This window comes from Lepidochelys olivacea, assembly GCF_965140295.1.
Source record: "Lepidochelys olivacea isolate rLepOli2 genome assembly, chromosome: 2".
In the NCBI taxonomy this organism is placed as follows: Eukaryota; Metazoa; Chordata; order Testudines; family Cheloniidae; genus Lepidochelys; species Lepidochelys olivacea.
Window position 1 is genome coordinate 83,336,432 of NC_140412.1, and position 19,791 is coordinate 83,356,222.

At 36.9% G+C, this 19,791-nt stretch overlaps 1 protein-coding gene across 3 annotated transcripts in view; it reads right to left on the minus strand.

The window, feature by feature from the left end:
- Nucleotides 1-19,791, minus strand: part of MIB1 (MIB E3 ubiquitin protein ligase 1) — a 101,249-nt gene that overhangs the window by 79,027 nt on the left and 2,431 nt on the right. For all 3 annotated transcript variants that reach the window (XM_084620434.1, XM_084620436.1, XM_084620435.1), the window contains exons 2-6: nt 14,080-14,251; nt 9,197-9,326; nt 6,677-6,781; nt 1,233-1,299; nt 174-378 (exon numbers count right to left, since the gene is read on the minus strand). In XM_084620434.1, coding sequence (XP_084476560.1) covers nt 174-378; nt 1,233-1,299; nt 6,677-6,781; nt 9,197-9,326; nt 14,080-14,251 — 679 coding nt within the window. The remainder of the gene's footprint in view (nt 1-173; nt 379-1,232; nt 1,300-6,676; nt 6,782-9,196; nt 9,327-14,079; nt 14,252-19,791) is intronic.

Here is a 19,791-nt window from a genome sequence, read left to right on the forward strand (position 1 = left end):
GTGGCAGATGGGAACCCCTTATTACACAAGCCAGGAAGAAGACAGAAACTCTTATTTGGATGGTGGGATGTCGTGAGAACCAAAGAAGGGTAAAAAAAAAAATTTTCAAGCCCTGCAACTTGTGAAGTTAAAGGAAGTCTGTCATAGGAAAGGTTTGAGAATATGTAACAAACCTGTTGCCGCTTGGATACTGTACTACTATGTCATGATCTTCATCAATGCCACAAACTGTGCCAGTGGTGGTTAAGGTCTCAAACATGCCATCGGTCCATCCCCCATGACCATGCTGCAAAGACTGTACAATTTCTAAATCAAGGTCAATGTTTACCAGATCACCAATCTGCAGCCCACCAGGATTCCTGTTACCATTTTGCTCACCTGAAATTGAATGAAAAACAAGAACACGAAATATACAAATCAACATCGGTAAGTGCAATAAAGGTAACTTCAAGAAGATATCTAACACCTGCCAAGTGCCTAGTTTTAAAGATCTGCTGCTTGGCACATTCCCTTCCCTCTTAAGTCAAGGTTTACATATGTTGTCTACTATATATACTAAGGAACTTCTGCACCAAACCTCACTAGACCTTATCTTTTAACTCACCTACACCTCAAAAACCAAACTACTCAAAAACAAAACTGCAGCTACTTTTGTAATAAAGTACAACCATATACCACCACGCAGCTTAGATACTAGAGTGGTGAGTTCAATGTATAGAATATGTATAGAACCTATATAGAATAGCTCACAACCTATGTAACAAAATAAGCCAGTACGACTAATTATAGATATTTAGTTAGAAACTTAAATGCTGATGACTTCATGTTTACAAATCTGCAATACTGCATTAAAATGATGTTTAAACCATTCTACAAAACTGTGCAATTATCTTTAGCTATTAAGAGAAACATGTAAAAGCTGAGCACATGTAAGCCAGAAACATTAACTAGACAGCCAACTTTAACAACTTACCAGCTACATATTTGGTATACTGTTTGACAAACATATCTACAGACAGTTGAAACATATCAGTTAAGATACCAGTTATCATTGCAGCATTTAACCATGGTAATGCACAGAAATGCCACCATTCAAATCTCAATTATTTGGTGCATCCCACTAAGGAACGTTGATTAACTTTGGTTCAGTTCTCAAACTTAAATACTGACTTGGGACACTGAAATGTTTCTGTTTACTTAAAACTAGCTATTTCTTTCCTTCTCCAACTCACCTAGCACAGGACAATGGTCCCTGTAGAAAGAGCCTCCTTTGGCATCCTGAACACATTTCAGGTCAGACTAAAGAAAGATATTTAGACAATTTTAGTTTTAACAGAGTGAACTTGCAGGTTGACATAAATCTGTGAAATCAGAACAGAAATACACTGAAATATTAGAGGTTGAAAAGCTCATGCATACAAAAATAAATGCATTACTCCAATTCTGAATGCAAAGAAAATTTCAAATATTTTCCAAAATTGTAACCCATCTATTTCTACTACCTATTCCTTTAAGGTAGGGCTGGGCATTGATAGGATTTGATAAATGTTACCAGTATTATCAAATGCTTTAAATTTAAGGCTCAAATTAACGCTTTTAGAATCTAATAAACTACACTGACCAAGAAACCTCATATTCATAATTGCTATTAGAATTGCACAGAGACGCTTTAAACTGTTTCACATTACCTTTCTTTAAAAAAAAAAAAAAAAAGGCAATCAATACATGCAGAGGAAGAACACAAAATTAACACTACAGAATTCAGGAATGTCTGAATACCATACTGGACATGATAGCCTTGCCTGTGCAGCATCAGCTTGGGTAAGGATGTGTCAGTGTTGCCATTATAAAGCCTATACATTTTTTGTTTAAGATGTTTATGACATTCATTTTAACTTATTATAGAGTCAAACCTGACTTCTAACTTCTGGGCCCTGGAGAATATCAGAAAAAGCAGAATAAAAGGGTATTTTGGTTGCTTTCAGAATTCTGTGTTTAACTAAAATCAGATTTTTTTTCTTTAAAAAGTTCTACTGGCTATTTCTCCAAAAGGGCCTCTTCCATAACATGAAAAAAATTAAATGTGAAGAACAGCTACTGTATAAACCCAATTAAAAGTTCTCATAATTTCCCCTTCATTTAGCTTCTGCATATCCCCTAATCCAAATTGCTGCCATCTGGTGTTACTCTTTATGGAACACAATTCCCATCAGGCAAAGGTCATTCTATGTTTATGGGGATGGGAAGAGAAAACTGATTGGGCAATGCAATTCAGACTATAGTAATGGGAGAAAGACAACAAAAGAACAGGTGGTGGAAGATATATAAGCTAAACGTGCTTTCATAAAGGCTGTATCTCATTCTCTCGCTTCCCCAGGCCTCTTGCAATGAGACTATTCTCTAGCAAGAGAGATGAACTGAAATCCATTCATGCCTCTCCTGATCCTTAAGTTAGTGACAAATATAATGCTTACAACCCTTTAAACACACAATACCACCTCCTAGCCACTACTATCTCTAGGTGCTAGAAACAGTATGATTTGAATCCTTCTCTCGAATAAATTCTCAGCTTCCTAAAGCTATATGCCACTATTTAATAATGATACTATATATACATCCACGAGAACAGATGCCAGTATAAGCATATATTCATTTTTAAAACTGCACCAAATTTTGTACTCCTACAGCTCCTCTGATACAATGGTCAGTACAGAATATCTGTACTACAGAGTCCACAAAAAGATTTGATTTCAAGATTTCATGCACTTTACTAGGATTTTATATGGTAAATATATACATATAATAGTCTGTTTTATATACTTGCGTTCACTGCACACTACAGTGCGTAACTTGGTCAGTATTTTAGAGAATCTGGTATTGTACTTGCAGAAGCAAGCCAGCTTTCCAATATGTATGGCTTATTCTTGGATAGATAACCTTTAATACATATGTATTCTAAGTAAGCAAAATTTCAGATTGTATCAGACTACAGCAATTCTCTCAATGTTCTGTCAACATAACAAGGAATATTCAAGTCAAAACCAATAGAACGATCATCTTCCCTCTTCTTTATATTATGCTTAACCAATGCTGTTCAAAATTCCACTCCTCCTTTCGCTCAAGGATTTTTCCTGATTACCAGGATAATAAAAATATTGATACTTCGTGCACCAAAGGACAGGTAGTAGATTTTTTTTTCTTGAAGTAGTAACTAACAATTTTCTACCACTGATTTAAAGGGCAGCCTATTAAAACTAATTCTATTTTTAACTTAATCCTAAAAGACACACAACTTGAATGAAGCAGTAACAATGGTCAACCCACCAGTACCTCACTACAGTTGTTCATGCCACGGAATCATGCCAAAACTTAGTACTGACACTAAACTTTAGAAAGATGGCTATTTAAAAACAAGAAATGAGGCTGATCACCCCATGTCAAAAATGACAGCAGAAACAAGTGTTCAGAGATAACTGTCAAAAATAATTAGAATCAATAAGTGTCTGCTGTATCAGGAAAGACTGAAAATATTGGGACCGTTTAGAGAAAAGATGGAGGTACACCAAGTAAGGAATGATATGGAGAAGGTGTATCAGACACTCCAAGCTACTCTCTTCTCTCTCTACAAGAACAAGGAGCTTTTCAATGAAACTGAAAGACAGCAAATTTAAAACAGATAAAAGGAAATATATTTACCAGAATGCATAATTAATATATAGAATTCATTGCCACTTGATGTTGAAGCCAAGAGTTTAGCAGGTTTCAAAAAAAGGATTTATATGGCAAAAGAAGCCAAGAACATTAGATAGGATTAAAAACCCGTATGCTTCAGGCAGTATGCCAACCGCAACTGTTAAGATGAAAACACCCCTATGAAAAGTTTCCATAATTGTACACTGCATGGTTTCTTGCAACTCCCCTCTTAAAGGATCAGGTTTGATCAGTGCCAGGGACAAGTTACTGGAGTGGACAGGCCACTGGTCTGATCCATGAAGCGGTTTCCTCTACTATAGTGTACTACCCTAATTCTGTGCATGAAATTCTCCAGCAATGTCCTAGATGTAATGACAGATTTCTCTTATTCAAAAAATTAACTGTGTCAAAAAGCTTTGTTTTTAATCCTCTTAGAGAATTCTGATCTACTACTTTAAGGTAACCCACAATGTGTCTGGATGAACAGGCCTCAAATGGCAGTCAGGAAGAGAAAAAGTACAAAATAATGCCCAAAGGAAAACAAGGGCAATGGATCCTTTCAGTTTCCTTCACCCTCTCAGCACTGTAACTATTCAAATCTTGCTGAAAATACCCCACATAGAGATAACTTAAAGAGAACTCTGACATTAATGGATGTTAAACCTAAGTTATTTCTTCCAAACTCTCCACAGTTGAGGGGAAGGCCCTTCGTAATGAAAAGAAAGAAAAGGGGGAAGCTAGAACAAACACTGAAGAAATGCAAACAATCTTTAAAGTTATTTAGCAAAGGAAATTTGGTAGCTGAGTGAATAAGTGAATTCCCAAGGCATAAGATCTATTTTAGAAATGTGTAGGTTTAAAGCACCCCATAGCGGTAACATGTTTGTAACATGTTACAGGCTCTAACTTGCTTTTGGATCCAAACAAAATGTTTAAAATCTTTTAGCAACCATGGTCAGTTAACCACATTTCACCTCTGCCAGTGAGCTAAGATGGCAGATGGCTGTGTTCCTTTAACCAGCACCATATTGTCTGAGTGCAGGCCTTCTTCTCCCCAGTTGCATGCAGCAGAGTCCACCACACTGTGCTGCACCCAGTGCTGTTAATGCTTTTCTGAACACATCCTTTTAGCAGTCGATCACTTCCCTAGGCACCATCGGATAACTGCCCTAATTATCCCAAAATTAACATATAAATATGCAAAAATAACAGGAGGACTAGCGGCACCTTAGAGACTAACCAATTTATTTGAGCATCAACTTTCGTGAGCTACAGAATTCAGAATGCATCCGATGAAGTGAGCTGTAGCTCACGAAAGCTGATGCTCAAATAAATTGGTTAGTCTCTAAGGTGCCACAAGTACTCCTTTTCTTTTTGCGAATACAGACTAACACGGCTGCTACTCTGAAACCTATCATATAAATATGGTGTAGCTGGTAGGTGTGGATACACAAAGGTGGCTGTGATGGCAGCATTAAACCATATTTCTTAGTATCTTAAGTGATCATGTCCACTTTCTGGTCACAAAATTATAATTTAAACTTGTAACGTGGACAGTGCCCGTTTGCTGCAGACAATGTTGAAGCCTCAGTTCTGTTTCCATCCACAATTATGTCTGATAAACACAAACACTTTGAAACAAATAGTAAGTTACTGAAGAAACTGATTTACAGCAAGTTTTAAATGTAGTGTCAAAAATAAACTGTCAATATGGAAAATTAAAGCACATTTGATATAAAAATGCCAATGCACAGGTTTTTTTTAATCGAAGGTTCTTTGTAAAAATGGGTTACTATTCTTTATTAAATGGCTGATCAAACATCTCTGGTTTGTATAAGATAGTATCTATCAAAGAGGCTTCCACGTACTAAACCATTCTATTTATGGTTGGGTTATTAAGAGCTCTAATATCCATTTAGCTGATATTCTACGAATATTGATAATTCCCCCAATTATAAATATTCCCCTTTGAGATTATGAACCTGTTCAGTCAAGTAAGAGGTATAATCAGATTAAAATCAGATGGAGAAGTAACAAAGTGCTATATTTTGATTTTGTCCTAAATTAAACTAGACTTTATCCTGTAAGTGCTGATATGGTGCAAAATTTACTATTTTTACAAAAGCTGCTTTGTCATCCTGTTAAATGTAATTCTTGTTGCAGGAATATGATAGAAGGACATTCTAATGTAAGTTAGTATATCTCCTCTCTGCAATATATAACCAAGAAAAAAAAATTAACAGAAATAATGCAATGATAATGCTCATTAATATGTCTCAGCAGTTGACAATCAAGTAAACTTTGTTGGCTCACACTAGGGTAAGACCACATAAAAAGGAAACAAAGATATCAACAGAAGTCTCATGACCAAACCTGACCCACTTTTTGTGGTCTTGTTATACTCTAAAAGTTGTAAAATCAAAATGAGAAACTTCATGCTAAAGTCTGAAACACAATAACTCCAAAGTAGGAAAAAAATACTCAAACTATCTGAAAATGTTTTGAGTGTTCTTCACAGTGAAAATTAAATGACAACTGAAAGACTTGCAGTGTTCTAGTCTCGACACTTGGCATTGAGGAGATTTTCAAAAAAAGTTCTGAGGCATTAAAGAAAAAGTAAGGGCCTTTTAAGGAAGTTTATAAATAAATATTTCTATTTTTTACCAATTCTAATTGAAGTAAAACATTAATGCTAGGAGGCAAACTACATTTGCACATGTAAATATCTGTTATATTCAGGCAGAAGCTAGCTCTGTTTAAATGTTTAAATGATTTGCACCGATGTTTAATAAAGTCTCAGATCAGACTTCCTTCCTAATGCATATTCATGATCCATCCAGCTGTATTCACAATAAACTGATTAACAGCATGCAAACAGACAGAAGGATATCACAAAAGGAGAATAAAAGCACAGCATAAGCTATTCTTACTACCCTCTCCCCCCCTCCAAGTATTTTACCCTTTGTGTTGCTTTACTCCTTACCATGCCCTCAAAGCCAACTCTATAAAGATTTTTAGCGCCATTGTCCCATAAAACATATGCTGCACTGTGTGGGCTTGATGCACTCCAGTCCTGGATTTCAGTTACCTATTGAATTTAAAAATAGATAAATGGGTTACAAGAGTTTAGCAACATATTTTGAACTTTAAACTTCCTCTACCATTTCTACCTATAGTTAAAAGCATGATATAGCAGAGTTTACTTAAGCTTTTTTTTTTAAAACCAGAACTCCAGGTCCCCCAACTCCATTTTATCATTTTCTACCGAAACCAACGTTCATACACCTTAATTAATGCTATCCCTAGGAAATAAACATCCAGATTGCCAGTTCCATAAGATACATATTTTTCAAGTAAACTGGTTTAAAAATGGTAGAGAAGTACAAAATGAAATTTACTGGTTTACAACGCTTTTACAAGTCCTTACTAGAAAAAACAACTCACTGAAAATACCAAAAATGGCAACAACTTATTCTCAGCACTTGTTTTTGTTTTAAGCTACTTTGGTTACATCAGGCTGGTGGCCCGCAGGTAGCAGTCTGTATTATATGACCCAATTTTAATTCTAATCCCAGTCTTTAAATACTAGGATAGAAGGGGAGTGAAGATGAAAAGATTGGGTCTTTGTATTTTTTCTTTGCATTTCTGAAATACTGATGTCATGTAACAAATGCAACCCTGAAGAGGCATCCATAACACACAAGCATCTTTTTGAATGTATTGTCTTCATTGTCTTTCTCCTAACACTTATCCAAACACCTCTCTCACTATTTGCTGTCTCCCTCTTTTCTTAGACCCCATCCTGAAAATATTTGTTCCTGTGCTTTTCTTTAAGCATGAAAATAGTCCCACTAGTTAAAGTTAAGTGAACAAGTGTTTGCAGGAGAAGGACCTAAAGTGTGTGAGCTCTTCAGAGCAGTAATGCCACCTTTGCTTTGTAACATGCCATAGTCAGATATGGTGTTATGTAATTAAGCCACTCATCTCCAGATGCGTTACCATGGCTACAACACCCATAATTACTACCAATGGAAAAAGGAGAAATATTTCTATTTTTCAGGTTTCATGGGGAAAATGACCATTCAATATTTAATTAAGTTCCCATTTATTGCTTGTAACTTCCTCTGTGTAGATCTTTCATATATCAATTATTTATTTTAAATCGTTTTAAAAAATAGGAAAATGTAATAGGAAAAAACACAAAAATTGTCAGGGAGATCTAGTCTGAAGGTGCAGTATCTGAAACTCCTTTTAACTTATGTTTTAAAAATTGGATTTCAAGTTTGTTGTTTCCCTTTAGTAATCACCAGATCCCCAAATAGCTAATTCCAGATTGTATATAGATTTTTCATAATACAAGAATACACAGTAACTATGCTTGCACAGCAAAATATTTTATTTAAATTATGTTTAGACAGCAAAATAAATTTGATTCAATGCATCATTTCACTAAAATAATAAAAGTTACTCATTTTCTATAATCTCTCTGAAAGAAATTGTATTATGCCTTACTTCCCGTTTAAAATCCACATTTATATCAAGTTCTTCTGGGCACATAATTAATTCTCCTGCATATGTTCTACGGTTTCTGTTTCCTAGAGCCATGATTTGTCAATTAACAGAACTGCATCTGATTTTATATTAAGTTCTAACATGCTGAAGAGGTCTTTATTCCAAGACATCAGGCTAGCACATAAAGCTATTTCATGAACAAGTCAGTAATGTAGTACCTCCAACTAAAGAACTTCCAGAATTGTCTAAACTCCAAAAAAGCCAAAATCTAATAAAACTGGAAGATCCCCCAAAACAACAGATTACAAAGTAGAAACCTGTTAAGTAAGCACTTAAATTTTAAAATAACCTGCTGAGCCAGTGATATACAGGACAACTTGGTTTGTCTGATAGCAGTGAAGAGAAAGCAAAATTCCGTGTTGTAAAGGCTCATTGAGTGGGTATGTCTGAGAATGTTTAGTTTTTACATGAACTCCTGAATGATCCTAAAGCTCACCCATAATCTTTATTTTTATGAACATTCCAAAAACAAGGAATTCAGGTAATCTGCAAGTCTCATATTTTCAATTTTGATCATTTAAGCTTAAGACTACATTCTATAAGAGTGGTTCTCAAACTTTTGTACTGGTGACCCCTTCACACAGCAAGCCTCTAAGTGTGACACCCTCCCCCCCGCCCCCCCGTAAATTAAAACACTTTTAAAAAATATTTAACACCATTATAAATGCTGGAGGTGAAGTGGGATTTGGAATGGAGGCTGCAGCTCACAACCCCCCATGTAATAACTTCAGAACCCCCTCAGGGATCATGACCCCCAGTTTGAGAACGCCTGTTCTAGAATAACTTACAGCAGTATAAGTGGTACCCCTTTAAAACAAACGCTTTAATGGTAAACAACATTAAGTTTCAGAAGTTTACAGCAACGTAATCTAAACAGCTGTTACCCATAAGTAATATGTGATGTATTTTCTTAAGCCATTTTCATTTTTACCTTCCCCCTACGTCCATTGCCACCATCTTGATCTTCCCATTGCCAATCAACTCCTCGTACCACCCTGGCACCTGCAAAGATTCCTCTTGCTGTAATTTTCTTTGATTTACGACGAGACTCTAACAGCACCCTAAAGTTAAAAATCAAATGACACGTTAATAAAAGCAACTCACAAGAGGTCCTGAAATGGAGCATTTAACCAACACTTAACATTACTGAACATTAAAAGATCCTTCAAAATGAAAAGAACTAGGAAATGCAGGGTTGAGTGAGTAAGTTCATCTTTATGAGAAATCTCAGCACATTGTATTGAAAATTCAGCATTCTGAAAAATCACATGGTGAAAAGCTCTTCTTTCCATGTCTAAATTTTACTTTTTTGCCATTAATATTTTAAGTAATATTAAGATTATTGGTTTGTATCTCCAGGGTTCCTGGTAGCATCATATTGCCAAAACACTAAAATGTATTAACACCTACATATGGGTATTATCAGAATTGTTAAAGTCAGTAAAGCAGAATGCAAACTCATTTATAAACAATGTATTTTTTTCCCCTGTCAGGGCCAGCTCTAAGCAAATTTCAACATCTACGTAAATCTATATTTTCCCCTAATTCTGTATCCTCTTTATTCTGATAGTTATTGTGACACCCTGGCACCCCCCATATTCATCATTGTCATATAATTATGGTATGTTTTGTACAAAGTATGCGTTGTGAGGTATCATTCTAAAAGTCTTGATCTGTTAAATGTTAATATCCTGTTGGATTGTATGTGCTATCGTATGTGAAGTTATGAAGTTTTGCTACGTGTCTGTTAAAGATGTTGTGAAGTTGGAAGCACCCACAGCAAGCCTTTCAGGTACCACAATGAAGAAGCTAGACAATGCTAATAGCACATCAACAAAGACAATGGCCACGGAAAAGGCTTGCCCTCACCAGGGGATGCTTCAGACAGCCTCTGGATAATGGCTGCCATGACTCATCAAGCATGCACGGGCATGCGACCAGACCACATGATTACTGAACTCCATTTGATACATGTATTTTTCCAAAAACTGGGCTGGGAACTTGGCTTGGAACAAAAAGAGTTCCCGCCATATGGAGGAAACTATAAAAGGAGGAAGTGACATCACCAAGAGGCCTCACTCCCTCTACAACGCAACACCTGGACACACCTACTTTGATCTGTCTGCGGTCACTTACAATCACTCAAAAGCTGTATTTCTGTAGTTAATAAATCTATTTTATATATATATATATATATATATATATATATTTTTTTTTTCTTTTTTTACCTAAAACAGCGTAGTGTGAGTGAAGTGTTTGGGGAAAAATCTCAGCTCAGTTAACAAAGGCTTTGTGCTTATTCCTCTCCACATCGATGGAAGGGACGGACTGGGTAATAACTCTCATATACTGGTCACGTTCTTGACCAGGGCAGGACAATATAGCTCTGGCATCCTAGGCTGGGGATATTTTGGCTGAAGCCTCTCTATTGTTAGTTCATGCATTCATATACACAGCTGGGTGTGGCCCCTGCCTGTGGATGATGGTGTGAGTGCAAGCTTGGAAGGCTTTGCACTTTGTCACAACATCAGAGTGTGAGGAGGGAACCCAGACTGGTAAAACAGAGGGCTCAGTTGTACTCCAGTTCCAGATGGCACCCCAGGTGGCAGGACCCATCACAGTTATATTTTGGTATCAGGCTATTATTCCCCCTTGCTTTCATATTGGAGGTCATTTGACAATTTTTTTTCTTCCTATTGCACATTTTGGAATCTTTCACTCAATATTTCAACTTGTCTTCCATCACTCTTATTTGTCTGTAGTGCACTTCTCAAAATCTCGTCTCCAGCCCACCCTCAATTTTCTGCAGAATGTAAGTTATATGTCCCCAGTGGATCTGCCTGAACAGGGTACTTCCTTGACTGCAAGTGGAGGTAGGTGTTGGATCATATTAAAGAAGTTCTGTATTAAAATCACAAATGAGTTTGATTCCCCATAGTTTAAATTCCAGGATATCACTAATTAAGAGGTCTCTTGGTTTTTGGTACTGTTCCTCTCCCTCTATGTGTGAAAATTGCAAGCTGCTAATTGTGTTAGTACATTCTAAGACAGAGTCTGTTCTCAAAGCAATTCACACAGAGAGAGACTCAAAGCAATACTCTGTAACAGAAACAGCACCCAGAGACTCCCCACCCTTTTGTTGTATTAACAATTGTGATTAAAATAGAGATAGAGGATGTATGTGGATGGATGCTTGGTGTGGATAATAACTGAATGATCAGGGAGGTGCCAGCCTAAGAATCCAGTGTCCATCGCCTGAAGAAGGCGTCAAGTGGAAATAACCACCCAACAGCCTCAAGAATGAGAGAACCAAAGAACAAGATAACATCTAGCAGCACGGAGCCGTCAGGAATGTCTCATCTGCTGATTGATTCAGCAACAGCATGATGAAGCAATTCCCATAGACTGGCATAGGAAGAAATTCCTATAAAAATGGACTCTAGAAAGTGAGAACTTTGGGGTCTGATTCTACAAACCAACTTCCAGGAGCATCAGATTAGCATCTGACAAGGCCCTGCTCCCTCCTCATATCCAGGCCACCTGGCCAGTGGCTTGGCCTGAGCAACTCTAAGGCTGGTAACTATGATAACAACCTTGCAGAACGTGTGTGTGTGTAAATATGAGATTGAATGGAATGTTACAACAATAACTAACTGCTTACTATGATTCTTTCTGTATTCACAATGAATGTGGTATTTTGCCTTTTCCCCTTTAATAAGATCCTGCTGGTTTTTAATTTATTGGTATAACATAGGGACAGACCTGAATAGGTAAAATTAAAATTTTCTCTGAAGAGTCACTATTCTGAATGCCCATACTCCCGTACTCTGTTCCCTAAAAGTCACGATGGCATGAAGCCCGAGATTTTTTGGCAGACAAAACATATCTTTAATCTAAGCAGAACTGTAGATTTCTCCTATCCACCCCCAATGTCCCGCAACCATTTTAGGAAGAGAATAAAATTCTTCTGCTGAATTTATCACAGTCAGCAGATGAGGAGCCACAGAAGGAATAAGCTGCTATTGCAAACTACGCAAACAGCAGATCAAGTGATTAGTGATTTCTTCTACTTTTTCTGTCCAGCGAATGAATGAGAGTGACGGACTCCATAAAGAGATGTTTTGTTTGGAACAGGATTTTAGCCTTCTGTCAAAAAATTTTTAAAATGTCTACAAAACTGAGAGATTTATCAATAGTAGATTTGACATCAGCATGCAGTTCATCATACTATTCTGGACTCATGAATTAAATTGGCTGAGCTCTCAGCTTACCTTCACCCACTAATGGAATATCTCTAAACACTTACCTCTTTCGAACCTTCCTTCAAATTCCACGGCAAAAAAAAGTTACATATTTTCAGTTTATTTTTCACAGCTAAAGTGGCTCCAACAGCAACAGGTTTCTTGAAGCTAACACATCCTTTCTGTGTATATGAGCGGCATCAAGGCAGAAGTCAAACTGGGCTACAGGAAGAAGCTAAGGGGATGAGCACTAAGAGCGCATAAGTATATGGTGAGCCTATGGATTGCTATCACTGCTTACCTCGGAAAACAAGACGAAAAGGGCATGTGCTGGAACAGACTAACTCATAGAAACATTTTGGCTACATCAAATACCTCTTTTTAAAAGGGACTCGGAAGTTCAACTATCAAGCAATATAAAAACAACAAGGAGTACTTGTGGCACCTTAGAGACTAACAAATTTATCTGGGCATAAGATTTTGTGGGCTAATAAATAAATAAATTTGTTAGTCTCTAATCTGCCACAGATACTCCTCGTTGTTTTTGCTGATACAGACTAACACGGCTACCACTCTGAAGTAATATAAAGAAGACCATTCTGCCTATCAATGCAATGGGATTTTAAACAGAAGCAGATTTGAAAAAAAAATATTTGTATAGAAATCAATTTCTCTTCCAGGTCACTTTCTGTGTTCTATTAAATATTATTAAAGACCTGTGTTTGAAAAAGACATCTTCCCCTCCCTGACCCAACTTATCCTTTATGCCTCATATTCCAGCGAAGTCATAATTCTAATTCAGCTATCCTGTTGACATTATGTATTTTGGTGCCTATATACTACAGTGGTACAAACATCAGAAATGCACAGATAGGTGAATTGTTAATAAAGCAATTACTTTTGGCATTTAAGTGGTCATGGTTAGGCTTCAAAGATAAGTGAACAGAAAAGTACACTGTGAACTCTACTGGACAGTTTGGAAGCTCAAATTTCATGTCTCTCCAAATGTATACCTGCTATGTAAAAGCTCAGGTATGAAAACACTATACTTAATGTGTATTTGTTTCAGAAAAATATATGAAAAACAGTCTCAGTCTTTCACAGAAAGAATGACGACTTTTCATGGACATTACTTGTATATGAAACTTTTTCTTTCACGAAGAAATACACTGTTCTGCCTTCTTTCCTTATCACAACCAGAAGTACAGCTAGTGAATTAGGACTCTGACACAGTAATAATACAGAATGCTGTAAGAAAAAAAAGAAATACTGAGTTTGAGACACCATAATACTCAGCACCTACATAATGATTTTAATCGTAATTCTCAAAGCATTTAACAAAGGGAAAGTACCATATTCCCATTTTACAGAAAGAAAGCATGACAGAGAGGTTAAGTGACTTGTCTAAGGCTGCAAAATAAATCAGTGGCAGAATCAGGAACAGAATCTGTGTCTTGAGCAAATATGTTATATCGCTTAACTTACAGTAACCAAATGAGCAGTTAGACAAAGTATGTATCTACAATAAATTATTTCCTGTATTTAAACTCAGGAAAAAAAACACACATTTTACCTTTCACTTCCTGGTGTGGTTATTCTATAAAAACGATGCCTCAAGTGATGTTTGTCCCCATGATAACAGACTGTGCATAGGTCATAATTTGTGCATTCAGCACATTTCCATCTGATGCCAATGATTGGTTGCTGTCGACAAGTATCACACATAGTCCCATCATGCTTGATACCTATGAAAACAAGAATGTAACACCAGTATGATTTTTAAAAATACTACTTAGATCTTTATTGCCATTAAAAATTAAATTAAATGTGTTATCAAAGAATACTTGAGCAAGCAGGTTCACTAGGGGCAACCATATTAGCCCATGCCAATCAAGGAATTATGGATGGGGGAAGAGGTTTGGGGACTATCCTTCATCTTTCTGGTTGCTAGTCCATGGCTGAAAGGTCCTTCCCTTCTCAACAATATATATTACTGACCACATTTCTTTTTTTCCCAGCTACATACTCAATACAGATATTCTAAGAGGAAAGATAATGAAGTTTCCCTTAACTTCTAGAGATTAAATTGTCAGAAATCCCCATCAAAAATACTAATCTCTTGGGGAGTTTTAACTGTCAGGCTAATTCTCTACTAATGGCTCAATAAGGAACTGTAACAACTACTGTGCAGTGACACAGTTTATGTTAAGGATCTAACAGTTGATGTTTTAGTCTGATTTATATTTAACAGCTGCAGGACAACAAAGGACCTTAAATTCTGTCCATCTATATTTTTAACCACAGTTTGAAAAATGTACTTGCCTGTGATCAGTAGGAAGCTCTCATGGACAACTGCTATTATTCAATAGAATCTATGCTTTGATTTTTAAAAAATTAAGTTGCTAGCTCTTTTGGTTATTAAGGTAACTTGCAAACCTGAACCACGTGCAAACCGCTGGAGCGTTGTTTCCTAAGTCTGCCAAAAGAGAGCTCCAAAGCCTCTCCATATGCTCATAGCTTTTCCAAGCTATAGCAGAGTAAGAACCAAGCAGGCCTAAAAGTTTTCACTGCTGCTGTTCAGAACCCTGTGAACAGCAGTGAAATGCAGAAGAATCTAGTCAGCTTCATTCTACTGCTGTTAGGAAAGTTATGAGCACCAGAAGCGATAAGCAGTGGTGCTATTCAGTAGTCAGGACAACGCAAAAATGGATGCTAGACAAGGGTTATAGTAGCAGAGAATCCGCCCCAGCTACCCAGCCTTGAGACAACTAGGCATCTCTGACATTAGAGAGGAAACAGACAAAAAAATAAAAGGTTCCTTCTCTTGTCCAGAAGGAACAGTGGTTTGGGAGTGAGGGCTTCAAATTTATCAGCTACCTACTAGCTAGATGCTGATTTGAAAGATGGAACCCTCGTGCAAAGTGGCCACAGTGGTAGGAACCAGTACTCCTTTTCCAACAGCTTGAGGGAAAGGGACCGCGAAAGGGAGGAAGAGAACTGCCTTCCCACCTGGCCACTGCTCCGAAACAAATATCCTCTCACCCCATCTTTTGTCATTCTTTGCCTATAAAGATATATGGCAAACATCTAAGCTTGCGTGTGAAGATTCCCCCAGACCAGGAACAGTGGAAAACAGTCATAAGGCTGCCTTCTGAGGACCCCCTTGTACACCCAGGTATAGTAGGCATGTCATTTTTAACCACACTAAATGGTAAAAATGACTCAAAGGCACCAAACTCCTTATTTCCTACTTTGAGGTCTTAATGGAGTGACGCGGCCAATTGGACAAGTGAATAAAAGTGAATCCTTTTTGCGCGTAGAGTCTGCAAAATCTCTAACCACTTCCTATTCTGCCTCTTATGTCATCCCAGGGCCGACCTCAAAGGGACTTAAAGGAAAATAACTTATTTTTTTCTCTCCTCATTGTTTAAATTCCTTGACTGATCTAAAATCATCCTCTTCCTTTTTACATCCCTGACTCAGTAACCCCCTCCACATTCAAGATTGCATTTTGTTTAGTGCAATACAGAAAGTTAAAATAATGATCACCAAGAGGCTACCAATTTATACTCCTTGAGAAAATGGGAAAGGGAAAGTGGGGGGGTGCAAAGGGATTTGTCATTTTTAATTGAAGTTGGGCTACAATTGACTACTCTAAAAAAGTAATATGCACCCCACCTTCACATCATGCAAGATACTGGCAGCCCTATCAAGGAGAAAGGATACAGACAGGGAGGTAAAGAGACAGGACTTTTTTTTTTTAAAAAAAAAAAATCAAGGTGATTCTGCAGCAAATGGGGGAATTAGCTTTAAAAAAACCCACTGTTTTAATATAATTCCATACTGGTTTATTTACTATCAGCAGCATTCATCTGATCAAAATTAATACAGAAGAAATATAACCAAAACACATGGTGTTATGATGAATCTCAAATATCTTGGCAATCCACAATTTCTCTCTTTGGTTGAATCAAGCTGTCTGTTGCTACATCAACATAAAACATTTTATTGTTCACTTAAATGAAAATAAAGTTTCAACAACTGAAATTATAAAATATTTAAGGCAGGACTTAACCATTAAGACAGGTGTAAATAAATGTGGAACGTGACTCTTCAAGTTAGATTTTTTAATGAAGAGTCTGACATTTTAATCCAATAAATTATTTATACTAACCATGTGCATATTCACAATAGAGAAGCAGAAACTCACTTTACAACTTTGACAGATCACAGATTAGTCAGTGATATTTTTTGATAAATCTTGCCTTATATTAGCACTAAAAAAGTTCTGAAAATGGTTTTGAGATTTTTGTAGTTGAGATTTATGTATGTTTCCTGTTCCTTTTTTGTTTAACACAAACATATTTGTGGAAGAAAACCGTGATAAATAGCAAACCTGTAAAAACTGAACAAGTATACAATATCATAGTGAAATATCACCATGATCGGAAATACAGCTAACACAAAAATGCTTCCTATGAGACAAAGTCAAGGCGCAGATTTGTTCTTTGCCATTTGAACACTGAATGGTTACAATCAGACATTATACCAGCACACAAGACCCACTGGGTCTCCATGATGGCATAAAGTCTATCCATACAGATGTCATGACTGAGGCCTCCATCTCTATTTATCCATAAAACAAAGAAGAAAAGGAGTACTTGTGGCACCATAGAGACTAACAAATTTATTAGAGGATAAGCTTTCATGAGCTGTAGCCTTTTCTTTTTGCGGACACTGACTAACACGGCTGCTACTCTAAAACGAAGAAGTACACACATACAGCAAGAGCACGTTTCCCAAAACTGCCTCACTAATGTAGCTTGTCCCTGAAATGGAGGTGTCTAGCCGATACCTCTAGACACGGACTAAGAACTTCATTTCAGAAGTCACTGAACAATCTTCAGACAACACTGAGTTTTAGTAAGCAATGTTACTCTGGTCTGGAGTAAGATTGCTGATTAAGCAATAAAAGCTTCATTTTCCCCCATGATCCAGCAGGACAATTTTCATTTTAACCAAGACAGAAATTGCAGAAATGCTAGGGAATTGCAAGATTTGATACTTATGAAGCATTAATATAGCCTTGCAGTAGTGATTAAAATATATAACTACTGTCAAACATTTAAAATAAGTAATTTTTAAATACATAGAGCATCTGTCAATTACTATGTGCCTACAAAATGCTGTATTCTGACAAGTGCACAGGCCTGTGAGTAGTGAAATCAAATGGTTAAATTCAGCGTTTTATATATAACTCAAACATTTTTGGAAAATAAACTCAATTATGTTTGAAGTCTAAATCTGTTTACAGGGCTCAAGTTTCTTTATGATTGACAGTAGGAACAGATTTTGGCTTCAAGAACTTCAATCAACAGAATTGATTATACAAAGTCCATAGATTTTGTGGCAATCTGGTAGAAAAACTAGAAAGTTCCAACAGTGGAAACAAATCCACAGTGTGTATTATACTGAGAATTCCTTTTATTAGGTATTCAGAATGAGGAATGAATATAAAATTGAGCTAGCATGCTTGTAGTTATTTGAAAACCAACTGAATTTTTATTTTATAAATAGTATTTTAACAGTATATCTCAAAGAATTACAAGACAAGCAATTTCATTTCAAGGTCCCTATGCATTAATCAAGATGAATATCAATATTTTAAGATAATGAAAAATCATGGAATTATATTTTTATTCATCTGTCTAGACGCTGTAATGCACTTATTTCAGTGGTTTATTATCCTGGTAGTAATGTTGGAGTGTAAAATCGGTTAATTTTATTATATATTATAATAAAACATCAGAGTTATTTGTATATCTCCAGAAACATATAAAACATATTTTGGGCTTGCTTTACTGCAGAATTAACTTGAACCCTATCTATACACAAAAACCCTTAACTCAAGTATGGCAGTGCTCTTAACCTTAGTTGGCTGGCCCGTAGAGGGGTACAGGTTAAAGCTCAAGTTAGTACAATTCATCAGGTGCTAACACAACTACTTTGTGTAGTTCAACTTATTTCAAAGTATGGTGCTCTCACTGGAAGTAGGCTAACCTGCGAGGAGTTAACTCAAATTATCTACACTTGATTGAATTCTGCAGTGAAGACATAACCTCAGACACACTGTCAACTCAAATTTTCTTAAAATTTAAAAAATATCCAGTTTCTGATACAGCCCCATTCAAACAATATGTCCCACTTGGGCTTTTCCCCCCCCTTCTTTTCCATCCCTTCCCTCTACCCCCGCCCCACCCCACACTTTTTTCTTTTTTTCTCTCTCTCTTAAAAAGGAAGGTTTTTCTGTTCCTTTGCTGATGTTTATAGTGGTCTTTTCAGTAAGGAACTTTAGATAAGCTATTACCAGCAGGAGAGTGGGTTTGTGGGTGGGGGGGGGGGTGAGAAAACCTGGATTTGAGCTGGAAATGGCCCAACTTGATTATCATACACATTGTAAGGAGAGGTTTCAGAGTGACAGCCGTGTTAGTCTGTATTCGCAAAAAGAAAAGGAGTACTTGTGGCACCTTAGAGACTAACCAATTTATTAGAGCATAAGCTTTCGTGAGCTACAGCTCACTTCCTCAGATGCATATCGCTGCAGTTTCCACGATATGCATCTGAGGAAGTGAGCTGTAGCTCACAAAAGCTTATGCTCTAATAAATTGGTTAGTCTCTAAGGTGCCACAAGTACTCCTTTTCTTATTGTAAGGAGAGTGATCACTTTAGATAAGCTATTAGCAGCAGGAGAGTGGGGTGGGAGGAGGTATTTTTTCATGCTTTGTGTGTATATAAAAAGATCTTCTACACTTTCCGCAGTATGCATCCGATGAAGTGAGCTGTAGCTCACAAAAGCTTATGCTCAAATAAATTGGTTAGTCTCTAAGGTGCCACAAGTACTCCTTTTCTTTTTGTGAATACAGACTAACATGGCTGTTACTCTGAAACCTCCCTTTGTGGATTCCTTCTCACTTGCCACTCTAACAGTACTAAAGTGCTGATTCCCAAATTCTAACACCCCCCTCCCCAATTTCTTGCTATTGTTTGTATTACAATAGTACTTAAACATCACAACTGAGATCAAGGCCCCCTTGTGCTAGACAGACAATTACACAGTGAGAAAGAGTTTCATCTACATAAGACAAGAAGCCAGCATAGAGGTGACATGACTTACCCAAGCAAGGTCACACAGCAGGACAGTGACAAAACACATTAGAACCTAAAGGTCCAGAGTCCTAATGCTGTGTCCTCTCTATTAGACTATACTACCTCCCCGCTGCATCCC